The following is a 14,271-nucleotide window of genomic DNA, read 5'->3' as shown; positions in this document are numbered from 1 at the left end:
ACTACTGCACTTCAGCCTGGGTGATAGAGCAAGACCCTGCTGGAAAAAAAAATGTTTATAATAACTAAGGACATAAAAGAAGGGATTTGAAATATAAGAAAATAATACAACTTTGGAAAAGAGCCAGATCTCTAGAAATAAAAATATAGCCACTGAGATTAAAATTTCAAGGTACCCATCAAATAGCATGTTAATCCAGTTGGGAAGATAATTAAATGATTGCAAATTTAGATCTAATAAAGTTTTCTAGAATGTAATGTAGAGAGATGAAGAGGAGAAACAGAAGAAAGAAGGAGGAAAAACATATCTGACATGATTTTCCAGATAATGTTGTTGTCTATATACATCATCTGAGAAAATCCAGAGAGGCTCTTAGAACTAACATGAGAGTTCCACAATACAGCGTACGGCCTCAGTATAACAGTGTTCCTAGTCATTATCCGCAATCGATGGGAGAAAATAAATATTTAAAGTTATCGCTTATAATCACAATAAAAACTATGAGAAATTTAGTAATAAATATAACAAAAGGTGCACAAATTTCATATGAAAAAATTATGAAACTACCAAAAAACATAAGACACACAAGTGGAGAGATGTGCCATTTTCATGAATGAAAGTGTGAACATTGTAGCGATACCAGTTCTTCCCAAATTAATCTATAAGTTTAATGTAATTCCAATCAAAATCTCAATAATTTTTTTAATGGAACTTGACAAGATAATCCTAAAACTCATGTGGAAAAGTAAAACAGATCAAGATAAATTAAGGACTAAGGTGGGGGATTTACCATAGTAGTTAAGATATCTTATAAAGCTAAAAATATTATAGTATCGGTGCAGGGATGGAAAAACAGATTGTGCTATAGAATTGAGACCACAGAAATAGAACAATCCATATTCTGTGACTTGATAAATAACAGAGATGGCATTATAAATCAGTAGGAAAAGCCTGCGTGTGGTGGCTCATGCCTGTAATCCCAGCATTTTGGGAGGCCAAGGTGGGCAGATCACCTGAGGTCAGGAGTTCGAGACCAGCCTGGCCAACATGATGAAAGCCTATCTGTACTAAAAATACAAAAATTACCCAGGCATGGTAGCATGCACCTGTAGTCCCAGCTACTGAGGAGCTGAGGCAGGAGAATTGCTTGAACCCGGGAGGCAGAGGTTACAGTGAGCCAAGATCGCACCACTGCACTCCAGACTGGGCAACAGAGTGAGACTCTGTCTCAAAAAAATAAATAAATAAAATGAAATAAAATAATCCATAGGGGAAGGACAGGACTCATTCAATAAATGATGTTGGGAGAATATCTACATGGAAGAAAATCAGTTTAGATCCCTACCTCACATCATATTCACCAATTAGACATAGGGGAATTGGACTTAACACCTAATGTGATAAAACAAAACTTTAAAGCTTTTTGGAATGAAAACAGGAAAAAAGGCTTTAAGATCTTAGGATTGGGAAGGCCTTCAACAATCCAAAAAGCTTATATCATGAAAGAAAAGATTGCTAAATTATAAATTGTTAAAATTTATCGTCTCTGTAAAACAAGGGATACTGCAAACTGAAATCACTACCACAAACTGGAAATTGATATTATAAGTATTTAACTAGAAAGATATGGAATCCAGACAACACTGAAGATTTGCACATCAATAGGAAAAGAGGGACAGTGATAAAATAATAAAAACAGAACCACAATCATGGACAAAGGAAATGACAAGCAAATCACGAAAGAGGAAATTCAGATGGTTATAAACAAATGAGGAGAAACAGAGGAATGGAAATTAAAGCAACATTGAAATACTTTTTCTTATCCTAACAGAATCAGAAATAGACTTCTGTGTGTTGACCAGGAGGTGGAACAGTGGGAACGCACAGCTTGTCAGAGTGTGAATCTGGTACAACCATTTTGGGGAGCAATTGAACAATATCTGGTAAATCACAGATGTATACTGTGTACCCTGCAACTCAATTCACAGCACTATCTTATATATCTTTAAGGTATATATGTATATATATATAATGTATATTAAGTATCTTAAATATATAGGTACACACACACACACACACACACATATATATACTTAAGAAACCTCACACATCTGTATGAGGAAACATGAACAAGAAAGTTATTTACAGTATTTTAAGTCATAGGGGAAATTGGAATCAACATAAATGTCCATCCATGAATTTATAAAGTGGATAAATGTGGTATACTCACACAATGAAATACTGTACACAATTAGAATGAATACATATACATGTGCCAATAAACCTCTGAAGTTAAGAATGAAAAGAACCTGAAAGAGGTTGTATACAGCATGGCCCATTTACATAAAGCTAAACAATACGTGGCTCAAGCCTGTAGTCCCAGCACTTTGGGAGGCCGAGGCGGGTGGATCACGAGGTCGGCAGATCGAGACCATCCTGGTCAACATGGTGAAACCCCATCTCTACTAAAAAAAAAAACTACAAAAAATTAGCTGGGCACAGTGGCACGTGCCTGTAATCCCAGCTACTCAGGAGGCTGAGGCAGGAGAATTGCCTGAACCCAGGGGGCGGAGGTTGCAGTGAGCCGAGATCGCGCCATTGCACTCCAGCCTGGGTAACAAGAGCGAAACTCCATCTCAAAAAAAAAACACGAAAATACTATGTGTTGTCATTATATACATTAAAAATGTAAAAATGTGTAGAAATGATAAACATCAAATTTGGGATAGTGATTACCTTGCAGTGATTATAGTACTCTGGGTGACTCCTGGTTTATCTGTGATGGCACATGATGGGTAAGAATTCATGGAGGAAACCATCGTTTGAATTACTGGTTTAACTCCTTTGTATCTCAGTTTCCCTACCTGTAAAATGGGGATAATAAACATTGCATATCTCATAGGGCTATTGTGAGGGTTACATGATGTAATATATGTAAAACACTAGAACAGGGCCTGGCATATATCAAATGCTATTTAAGTCTTTGCTGTTGTTGTTTTGTTTTTTGGTAAGGAAAAAGAAAACAGGACTTGAAACCAATATGGCAGAATGCTATTCATTTGAGTTTGGTGGTGGGGGCACAGGTAATCATTTTATTATCCTATACAAAGTATATATCCTGAAATATTTTAAAATTTAAACAAATACAATAAAGGTAAATGACAAGTCAGGAAAATTGTGACAATACAAGCAGTGTCAGTAGACAACGGGTAATATCCTTAATATGTAAAATACATTTATAAACCATACAAAAAAGCAAACACCTTAATAGAGCAATTAACAGCAAAGGATATGAATGAGAAATTTCATCTAATAAGATGTACAAAAATTAAAAGAAATGTCCAATGAAAGAAGAGTGCCCTGTTGGATTAGAAAAGGTAATGGGAATGGAATGCGCAGTATTTGCATAGCTACTCCCAGGCAGCTCATGGAATTGGTTAAAACCTTTCTCTGGGGACCATTATCAGTATGTGTCAGAATCTCTAAAAACGTTCATTGACTACACAGTTTCATCTCCAGAAATCTTTCCTAAGAAAAGAATTAGACAGGTTCTTTTAAAACAAGCACGTAAAAGGATATTTCTGGGCAATGTTTCTAATAGGGAAAAAGGGATAACTATTACAGGGAAATGGCTAAACCAGTGACAGCACATTTCTATCGTAGGGTGTGCCACAAACGTAAAAAAAAGAAAGAAAATGACGCTGTAGATTGTGCTTAATTGGCTTGGAAGGACGTTCACAAGGTATTAGGTTTTAAATGCAGGTTTCCAGTGCATGGAGTATGTTCCCATTAAAGTCATATGCCAAAGTCAAAGGGAGTCTGGGGTTCCCCATAAGTCCCCCCAGTTCCTGGAAAGCCGCCATTTGCATTCATTGCTCAGTGAACCTCCTGCCAGAAGTTCGGGGAAGTGGGTCACCACGCTCAGAGCCTCCGTCTGCCAGATCTCAGTGAGCCTGTAAAACATGCAGTTGTTTATATCTGAAGGCAGCCCCTGCCTGGGTCTGGAGCTCTTGGCCACTCAGAGCAATCACAATAAATGCTGCTGACAGTAACAATAACCGCCCTCTCGTAGGGAGTACCCACTTTACCGCCATTAGCTGTAACTCCTAGAAACCTCCTACGGAGTTATTATCCCCATTTTATGTATGGGGACCCTCAAGGCTCAGAGAGATGAAGAAACGCCCAAGATCACACAGAGGCAGCCCCTGCTCTGGAATCCGGGCCTGGCCACCATTCTCTGCACATCCTAAGCCATCAAGCTTTGATCACATGGCCTTAGAGAGCATGGCATGAGCCTGTGGAAGGAAGAGGCCCGTTTCCAAAAATGTCTATATTTCTCCAGCTCAGCTGCACATTATAATCACCTGGGAAGATTTTATTAATCCCCATAGCTGGGCTACTCTCCAGTACAATGTAACTAGAATCTCTAGGATGGGACCCAGGCATCCATATTTTTAAAGTTCCCTGGGTGATTACAGAGTGCTCCAAGTTTGAGAACTCATGGTCAGAAATAGCATTTGAACTTTGAATCCCAGGAATCTAGTCAAAATGCAGATTCTGATTGACCAGATCTGAGGCCTTGTAAGATTCTGCATCTCCAAAGAGCTTCTGGGTGATGCTGTTGGTCCCTGAAAAATCTTTTCTTATTTCCCCAAAGAGCATTCCCCCAGAGCCTCTTCTGTTTTTCTTCCGGAGTCCTAGCTCCAGTGGATAACTGCCATCTTGGCACCAAAACAGCTGGGAGCCTACACAAAGTGAGGTACAGGGCTTTTCCTGAGCTCCATTCTCTAGAAATGTGTGTCGGTGCTCATGGGTGTCAGACCCACCCTGGTGCACCCCAGCAGTGCTGAGGAAGACCAAAGGTGGGGTCCAGTGGAGGCGCTCCCCAGGCCCTAGCTGTAGGGGCTCTCAGGGAAGCTGTGCAGGGTGTGCTGCTGAGTGAGGGCTCCACACACAGCTGTGTGTGTCTGAGGCTGGGTAAGGAAGGCTCCTGGAAGTCAAGCTGAGCAGCACAGGACAGGCAGGACATGGTGCATGGAACTCAAAGGCTCAAACATTTGTACATCTATTCAACAGATACTAATGGATCACCTGTGGGCTGGGCACCGTTCCAGGTGCAGTAGGGAAAGGTCCTGCCATCACAGAGCTTACCTTCTAAACACAAAAGGCTCGATAAACAAATAGCTGTTGGATGGTGGTGTGAGGCAGACGAAAATCAAGCAAGGATGGGGGATAAGAAGTGTGGTGGGAGGGAGGCACATTCTCAGTTGCCAGGACGCCTGTGGATCAGGTGCTCTGAAGGGAGTGAGTTGTGCGGCTGGGGAGAGGCATGACCCAGGAAAAGGGAGCAGCAAGTGCAAAGGCCCTGAGGAGGGGACAGAAAGAAGCAGGTGTGGCTGGAACAGGAGAGCAACAGGCAATGGGGCCGGGGGTTGGAAAGTTCCGGAAGCAGGTTCCAAGGCTGTCTCTCTATGCGTGAGGGCAGCCCAGGAATGCAAACTGAGGCTGGAGGATTTTAGGGTCCCTCCCTTTCCCAGCTGGTGGAGGAGCAGGTCCCTCTGGGCACAAACACTAAAGGGACCACCGAAGTCAGGAGGGCTGGGCTGTAGGTGGTGCCCTGTGTGGCAGTGCTGAGGAGCCCAAACACCTGCCCTCCTGGTGCCTCTCCCTGAGCCAAGAGCATCCCACTGCTCTCCAGCCCACCTCCACACGACCTCTTCTGAGCTGGTGGGGAGAGGATAGCACTTAGGTGACCAGCAAATGCCTCTCTGTCCTTCCAACACAGAGCCCCATCAGAGTGCCCAGACCAAAGTGACCTCCCCTCCTGATTGCCAACCCCAGTGAGGTGCCTTGGCCATACCTGTCTCTGACCGCAGCTCTTCAGAACTGCTGCAGCCCTGGCACTGTTCCATGGGTACTGCTCCCTCTGGTTTTAGCCCCCCTCCGAAAGACCTGGAGTGCCTCCTCACTGCCTCAGGACAGTCCCTCAGCTCCCCAGCGCGGTCAAGAGGCCCTGCGTACAGAACCCCAACTTCCTGCCATCCACACTGTCGCAGAACAGTCTCCCCTCCGGGAACCATCCATGGGCACACCGCAGGGCAGCTGGCATGGCTCTCGGGTCCCCTGCACCATGGGATGCTTAACCACAGGGTTCTGCCAGCCACGGTTGGGCAGCTCGGGACTCATAAGTCAGTGAACCAGACAAAGCTCAGCCTCTGCCCACTCAGGCATGTTTTCAGAAGAGGGAGGTTTCCCTAAATCCCAAAAGGCAGCACTGAGTTCGTTTCCTCATTCTCAAACTTAATAGCTACGTGACCCCAGACAAGTTACTTAACGTGTCAGTGCCTCGGTTTCCTTACCTATATAAACTGCAGGCAACAATACTTCCTCATAGGGTTGGATGAATCAAAAGAAACACGTGCAGAGTGTTTGGGCCAGCACTTGGCACATAGCCCTCGGGAAGCAGTGGCTGCTGATTATCGCAGTGGGCACAGTCCAGCATGTGGACGAGGAGGAAGGGCCTCCTGGGGAGCAGGAACAGCAAGAACAGAGGCTCTGGATCGGGGAAGCCATGAGCATCTGTGGTGGTGTGTGGATGTGGCATGTGTCGGGAGAAAGCCCTTCTGTGGACACACAGACCGAGAGGAGTCTGGCCCTGGGTCATGTGACCATCCACTGCAGGTTCCCCCTAGAGCCTGCAAAGGGCCCAGGCTATTCCTGAAGGCCCGGCTGGTGTGCCTGGTGTGCTTGGTGAGCAGCTGCAAGGGCTGGGGGAGCAGGCTAGAGAAGAGAGCTGTCCCCAAGGGGCTGGGCTATGACCAAGCAAACCCCCACGGGGAGCCTGGCCCAGTCAGAGCAGTTGGGAGGCAACTTTCCATCCCGAACAATTCCTGTTCCCTTCTCAGGTCTTCACGGGGATTTTCACAGCAGAGATGACCTTCAAGATCATCGCCCTCGACCCCTACTACTACTTTCAGCAGGGCTGGAACATCTTCGACAGCATCATCGTCGTCCTTAGCCTCATGGAGCTGGGCCTGTCCCGCATGAGCAACTTGTCAGTGCTGCGCTCCTTCCGCCTGGTACCTGGCTGGACCCGCGGCAGGGAGGGCGGGGGCGGGGCGGAGGGCGGGGCACAGCCCAATCTGAGGTCATCCCTACTTTGGTCTGTCATGTCTTCACCCAACAGCCATTGGCTAGGTATCCCTGGATGCCTGGCCCCTGCTGGTGACGTGGGGGGTGCAGAGGCAGGCAAGACAGGAGACATTCCTCCAGAGGAGCAATTGTGGTGGCCATCCTGATGAGTGCCTTTCATGGTCCACAGTAACCCCTTTAGCCCTCACAGGATCCACGAGTGGGGCCGGTATTACTTCATTCCCATTTCACAGATGAGGAGACTCAGACTCATAGAGGTGAAATGAATTCCCACAGCCACGTGGCAGATAACAGAGGGAGCTGGGCTGCTGACTTCTCATCTGAGGTTCTGCCTGCTGGCTTCTGAATCAGCATCATTAAAACCCTAATGCACATGCAGATCACCTGGGGATCTTGTTAAAATGCAGATGCTGATTCAGTGGGTCTCAGGTGATGTCGAAGCTGCTGGTCTGTGGACCACACTTGGAGCTTGAAATGCTTGAGAGGTCCAGACATGGGGCAGGAGGTATAGTCAGGAAAGGCTTCTGGAGGAAGTCCTGAGCACTATGGGTCGCGGCACATATAGTGGATGGGAGTTGAGGGGTGGCGGGGTGTGTAGGAAGGCAGGATGATGGGGGCAGGAGGGAAAGCCAAGGCTGTGGGTTCTAATCCTGACTCCACTGCTATGAGCCAAGGGACTTAGACAAATTAGTCTGCCTAAATGAGGTAATGCCCGTGCCAACCTCATGGTTATTGGGAGTTCTGAATAAGTTCATCAATTCTAAGCACAAGGCCTGGCACAGAGGCATTCAGTGAGCATTGAGCACCTGCCCTCTTTCTCTCTGATGACAGAGAGAAAGGCGGAGGTGACTGGACAAGTCAGAGATGGTCTGAGCCGCCCCACAGGACACCTGATAAGGACAGGTCTGAAAGAGCAAGGACACTCCCTGTTGGGAGAATCTACTGGGAAGTTCCTGGAAGTGAGGCCAAGGCAGAGAGAAGGTGTGGGGACAAAGAGAAGGGCTGATGGGGGAGGTGAGGCTGGAGCTGTTGACCTGTCCCCAGAGCAGGGCCCAGTGAAGCCGCCCTCAGGCTGCAGAGAGGAACCGCAGGAGGTGCTCTGGGAGATGGGGGGAAAATAGGTGTCAGTGCCCTGCAAGGGCTCTCTTGGCTTTCAGGCAGGAGCTGGAGAGAGTGACGGTGCCCATGGGCAGCAGCAGCCAGAGCCCTCATAAGGTCCCCTCCTCTTCCTCCTTCCCCAGCTGCGGGTCTTCAAGCTGGCCAAATCCTGGCCCACCCTGAACACACTCATCAAGATCATCGGGAACTCAGTGGGGGCACTGGGGAACCTGACGCTGGTGCTAGCCATCATCGTGTTCATCTTTGCTGTGGTGGGCATGCAGCTCTTTGGCAAGAACTACTCAGAGCTGAGGCACAGCGACTCAGGCCTACTGCCTCGCTGGCACATGATGGATTTCTTCCACGCCTTCCTCATCATCTTCCGCATCCTCTGCGGAGAGTGGATCGAGACCATGTGGGACTGCATGGAGGTGTCTGGGCAGTCATTGTGCCTGCTGGTCTTCTTGCTCGTTATGGTCATTGGAAACCTTGTGGTAAGTCGGCCAAGGGCCTCACACACCATCCATCCATTCATCTACCCAGCTACCTACCCATCTAATTATCCATTTACTTACCCTTCTGTCCATCTATCTACCCCTCCATCTACCCATCTACTCATTTACCCACATTTCTTTCTATCTACTCACTTATTTATTTCATCCATCCCCCCATCCACTCACTTGCCTGTCCATCTATCAACAAACATCTATTCATGCGCCTGGTTACTCCTCCACATATATGCTCTACAGCCATCTATCTAGTGACCATCCGCTTATCAATTACCCACCCACCAATCAACCCACCCATCCGTTTACCACTCCAGCAATCTGAAGGATCCATAGATCCTTGCCCAGTTAACAGGCCACCCATCCATTTATGTACTTACTAACCTGGTCATTCATCCATCAACCCCCTTTTCCTCATTCGCTCATCTATTCACTCATCTGCCTATCAGTCACCCATTCACCACCCCATGCACACGCTTACACATCCATATGCCCATTCACTTACACAGCGATCCATCCCTCCCTTCATCCACCCACTCACCCATTCATTTCTCTACTCATTCACCTCCCATCTGTCAACTCAGCCATCCATTCGCTTCCTCACCAATCCCATCTGTCTACTCATCTATGTATCCGGTTGTCTACTTCCTTACTCATTGACCCATCCATCCATTCACTCACTCTTCATCGCATTTTTTTTTTTGAGACTGAGTTTCACTCATGTCACCCAGGCTGGAGTGCAATGGCACCATTTCAACTCACTGCAACCTCTGCCTCCCGGGTTCAAGTGATTCTCCTGCCTCCCAGGTAGCTGGAATTACAGGCATGCACCACCACGCCTGACTAATTTTTTGTGTTTTTAGTAGAGATGGGTTTTCACCATGTTGGCCAAGCTGGTCTCAAACTCCTGATGTCAGGTGATCTGCCCACCTCGGCCTCTCAAAGTGCTGGGATTACAGGTGTGAGCCACCGCTCCCGGCCTCTTTGCTGCGTTTTGCTTGTTCATTTACCCACTTGCCTGTTTATTCATTATTTACTCATTTTAATTCCTTTACGTATCTGTTCATCTACCCATTATTTCTCCGTCAGTCACTCTCCATGACTTATCACGTGGCTTTTCAACTCATCGTAACATGTGCTAAGCCCTTGTTGCTGGGAAAACATTGTGCCACATACAATGGGGCATACAGAAGCAAATGAGGTCCCGCGTCAGCCCTGACATCATTCACCAGCTTGAGGGATTACTGGGGAGGCGGAGAGTTCAAACAGGCCTGAAACAACTCTCAGACTGGTCAGAGTGATCAGAGCCATTAAGGAAGAGACCATGGGTACTGTTCCCATCCAGCTAGGAAAATCAAAGAAAGCTTCCTGGAAGAGGTTTTGGAGCTGACCTTATAAACAGTAATGAAGAGGGAAGGAGTAGGATGGGCAAAGCACAGGTGCAGACAGGTGGTGGTCCAGGTAAGGTGGGACCCATAGGAGCTTTCTTCATATGTCCCCCTGAGTGGCATGGTAGGAGTCTCTACTGTCCCATCGTGAGGGCTCCATAGCTTTGTTCCTGTGGGTTCCTGTATGTCCCTGGGCAGGTACATCCTGTCTTGTGTCTTTACAATGTGGGAAATTCTGGAACTGAGAAAGGTCAAAATTTAAATACCAGAGAAGGAGGCTGAGGAAGAGGCAAGGTTGTGGTCAGTCAGTGGTTCAGGCAGCAATCAGTGTCCACTGTGGACATGAAGCCACATCCTGGTGGCCCACACATGCTCAAGCACCATGCCTGCATTGTCTGACTCCCACCCGTAGCTGTGGGTCTCTGTCGTGGACCGTGCGGTCACATCAACTCAGAGAGGTTTTCGTTCTCTTTTTCAGCCTGCTGTGGGGCAAGTACTGTAGGCTATAGATTCAGAGCCTTTCCCCAAACCTGCCTGCTTTCTTCTCCCATGTGCCTTAACCAGGTCAGGATAGGACAGGCCAATTTGGGACTCAGTCCCCTGCCGGCCCATGAGTCCAGAGGCCAGAGGAATGTAGAGCCCAAAGAGAAGGGAGCCAGGACTTCTGCACAGTGCCAATAGAACCCTGCTCTTTGGCTGGCCCCGAGCCCTTCACATTCCCCCAGACTAGCTGTCCCTCAGGGTGGAGGGTGGAGGGTTGTTCAGCCCATCCCAACCCCAGGGCCTGCCAGACTGCCTATTCCAAGGAGAATGAGAGTTGCCGAGCACTCAGCCTAGGGCCAGGCTGAGCCACCCCTCACACATGGAGCCCTGCGATTTCCCAGCAGATCTGCCTAGGGATGAGAAAATTAGAGGCTGCTGGAGGACGGAGCTAATGCTAGCCCACACAGCCCCCTCCCTGGCCGCCTCAGGAATTGGGCCGCTGCCGGGCGTGGGAGGAAGCAAGATTGCCATTGAAATGGGAAGTGATGATCAGGCAAGGCTGGGAGCAGCAGCACGATTGATGGAAGCACTGGAAGGAGCTGACCTTCTGAAGCCAGTGGCAAGGGGGCCTAGACTCCTGTGTGGGTGCACATGGCTGCCCAGGTACCCCACCCTGTTCCCAGCCTAGGCCCAGGACTCCTGAGGTTAGGGGATGCAGGGACTGGAGTGAATGAGGGCTGCGGGGGAAGGACCCTCAGTGGGCATCCTTCCTGGGAATGGAAGCGGGCCATGCCTGGGTCCTTGTGGAGAAAGGCAGGGGCCAGGCCAGATGTCAGTGCAGACAGCAGCTCTGAATCCCATCACATGCCCCACCCACCTAGTGATGACAGAGAAAGCTGTCAGGTATCAAATCCAGAGATTGTACGGGAGAGCCTACCTCTTCACTTTCTTACTGTCCGCATGAATGCCTATTACTTTTAAGTCAAAGGCATGTTTCTGAGGCCACTTGTATCAGAATTCTTATTCCCAGCTTCCTGATAGGTCTGGGGTCTCTGGTAACGGTGTCTTTTAGAGGCTCTTGAGAAGCCAGAACAGAGCCTCGGAGTGGATTTCCAAAAAGAACTGCGCACCGACCCTAACACAGCACCCTGCAGTGAAGGTGCTGGGAGGGAGGAGACACCAAGCCCATGGTGGTCTGACCTATGCATGTGGGAATCAGCCCACCGCCATCCTAACTGACCCTCCATGAGACCTGGAAGTGGACACAAGCCCAGCCTCTTGTCACACAGCAAAAGCCTTCTTTTTAAACAAAAGCTACAGCTTCACATTTGTCAGAGGGCTTAATGACAAGCAACTCTCCAGAACCACCCAAAGGCAGAGGGGTTATGCAAACCCCCTTAAGGGGTCTCTAGTCCTTAAGCCCTGATGAATGACCTCAATAAAATACTGTGCCTCGTGGAACCTCTGACACTGCAGTGCCTCCCCTGGCTCCCTGCAGTATAGCAGCCCTTCGCCTGCACACAGCACCCTTCCTGGCGCCCCTCACAGCCTGGAAACGGTGGGCTCTCCATGGCCTGACCCCATGGTTAGGCCAAGTGCCTGAGGGCTGCCTGTGCCCTCCTGACCTCTTTTCCAGCCATTGCACATTTCCATACGTGGCAGACCTGGGCCTCAGGTAGTGCGTGCCCTACAGCAGCAGCCCCAGGCCTCTGAGCTCCGAGCTGGCTTCAGTGGGGAACTCAGAGGCAGCTCACTGCTCTTCCTCTTTCCAGGAAAGTCTCAAAAGCTCTGGGTGGCTTCTGGGTGGGATTCTGTCTTGTCCCCGGACTCACACTTCCCAGGAAGGAGACCTGTGCCCACCCTGACCCCACTGCCCCTCACTACTCCTCAGGCGGCAGGAAGAGGTGAAGGGAGAAGAAGGTGTGCGTAGAAGCCGCTGGTGCCAGGACAGGGCTGCATGTGTGTGGCTTTGGGCCAGCCCCTCGCTCTGACGCTGGATGCACTCATAGTTCTCCCATTGGACCTGAGCCAGGACGCGACGCTCGGTTCACACTGTGTCTGAGCCCTTGGAAAGAGGGACTGGAATAGTACTTTGTTCTCTAGCCACACCTTCCATATTCAAGAAAATCAGGGGCTAGGATGAGGGCTCAAGGCCCTGGATTCGAGCCTCGGGGCCGTTTGTCACAGGCAGTCTTGAAGGTCTCTGGGCCTCAGTTTCCCCATCACAGAACTGGGACTGGATGCCTTGGCATGGCGCAGTGCCTTGGTGAGCCTGGCCCATTATGTCGACAGGTCCTGAACCTCTTCCTGGCCTTGCTGCTCAGCTCCTTCAGTGCAGACAACCTCACAGCCCCTGATGAGGATAGAGAGCTGAACAACCTCCAGCTGGCCCTGGCCCGCATCCAGCGGGGCCTGCGCTTCATCAAGTGGACCACCTGGGACTTCTGCTGTGGGCTTCTGCGGCAGCGGCCTCAGAAGCCCGCAGCCCTGGCCGCCCCGGGCCAGCTGCCCAGCTGCATTGCCACCCCCCACTCCCCACCACCCCCAGAGACAGAGAAGGCGCCTCCCGCCCGCAAGGAAACACGGTTTGAGGAGGGCGAGCAGCTGGGCCAGGGCACCCCCGGAGATCCAGAGACTGTGTGTGTGCCCATTGCCGTGGCCGAGTCAGACACGGATGACCAAGAGGAGGACGAGGAGAACAGCCTGGGCCCGGAGGAGGAGTCATGCAAGCAGGTGAGCGCACCCCGGCAGGCACGAGGCATTTGCTATGCAGGGCCCAGAGCTCTGCTGCCCAGGCAACCCAGCCTCGTGCGAAGCGGCTACCTCTGCCAGACTGCCTCGGTGGTGGGTAAGGTGGGGTAGAAGGCAGGCCCTTCCCACAACAGCCGGCCTCAGAGGAGTGCTGAGACAGCCCTCGACGCTCTCTTCCTAACTCAGTCCAGAAGCTGACCTGGGGAGGGGCTGCTGCCCATCACTCATGCCCTGGCTGGGCACTGGGAGCTCATTGTACAGAAAGGGAAACTGAATCATGGCAAGAGACTTGCTAGGCATTCCTCATGAGTTTGGAACAGAACCTCTGGCCCCCAGCTCCCATACTGACCATTGTTCCCCTCCAGGACTGGCAAGGTAGAGTGTCTTGGTGAAGGAGGAATGTGGTTTTCTGACCTCCAGACTGCCCCTTCCCCTCCTCCCATACCCAGGGCTCATTCTGAGATTTAAAAATAAGCATCCCTAAGACTGAGGTGTCAGGAACAGCCCTATCTTATCTCCCAACCTGTTATTTTTAACACTTGGGACCAGAGTCTGCACGAAGTAGGCAGGACCCCCCGCTCCTCCCCTCCACTCCCCTCCCCTCCACTCCCCTCCCCTCCCCTCCCCTTCCCTCCTCTCCCCTCCCCTCCCCTTCCCTCCTCTCTCCTCCCCTCCCCTTCCCTCCTCTCCCCTCCCCTCCACTTCCCTCCTCTCCCCTCCCCTCCACTTCCCTCCTCTCCCCTCCCCTCCCCTTCCCTCCTCTCTCCTCCCCTCTCCTTCCCTCCCTTGGCCTGAGCCAGGCTCCAATACTTCTCCTTAGGGCTTTAGGTCAAGCCCCAAGTAGTGTTCTCTGCCTGTTGAGTTGGGCCCATCTCAGCTGCTTCCTCCATGGG

General features: G+C 50.0%; 1 protein-coding gene across 10 annotated transcripts in view; it reads left to right on the top strand.

The window, feature by feature from the left end:
* Positions 1 to 14,271, top strand: part of SCN5A (sodium voltage-gated channel alpha subunit 5) — a 103,134-nt gene that overhangs the window by 55,810 nt on the left and 33,053 nt on the right. For all 10 annotated transcript variants that reach the window (XM_078354661.1, XM_078354660.1, XM_035277747.3 and 7 more), the window contains 3 exons: positions 6,906 to 7,079; positions 8,394 to 8,744; positions 12,920 to 13,360. In XM_078354661.1, coding sequence (XP_078210787.1) covers positions 6,906 to 7,079; positions 8,394 to 8,744; positions 12,920 to 13,360 — 966 coding nt within the window. The remainder of the gene's footprint in view (positions 1 to 6,905; positions 7,080 to 8,393; positions 8,745 to 12,919; positions 13,361 to 14,271) is intronic.

The sequence above is a fragment of the Callithrix jacchus genome, chromosome 17 (assembly GCF_049354715.1).
Source record: "Callithrix jacchus isolate 240 chromosome 17, calJac240_pri, whole genome shotgun sequence".
Taxonomy (NCBI): domain Eukaryota; kingdom Metazoa; phylum Chordata; class Mammalia; order Primates; family Cebidae; genus Callithrix; species Callithrix jacchus.
This window is presented reverse-complemented; position numbering and strand designations above follow the sequence as displayed.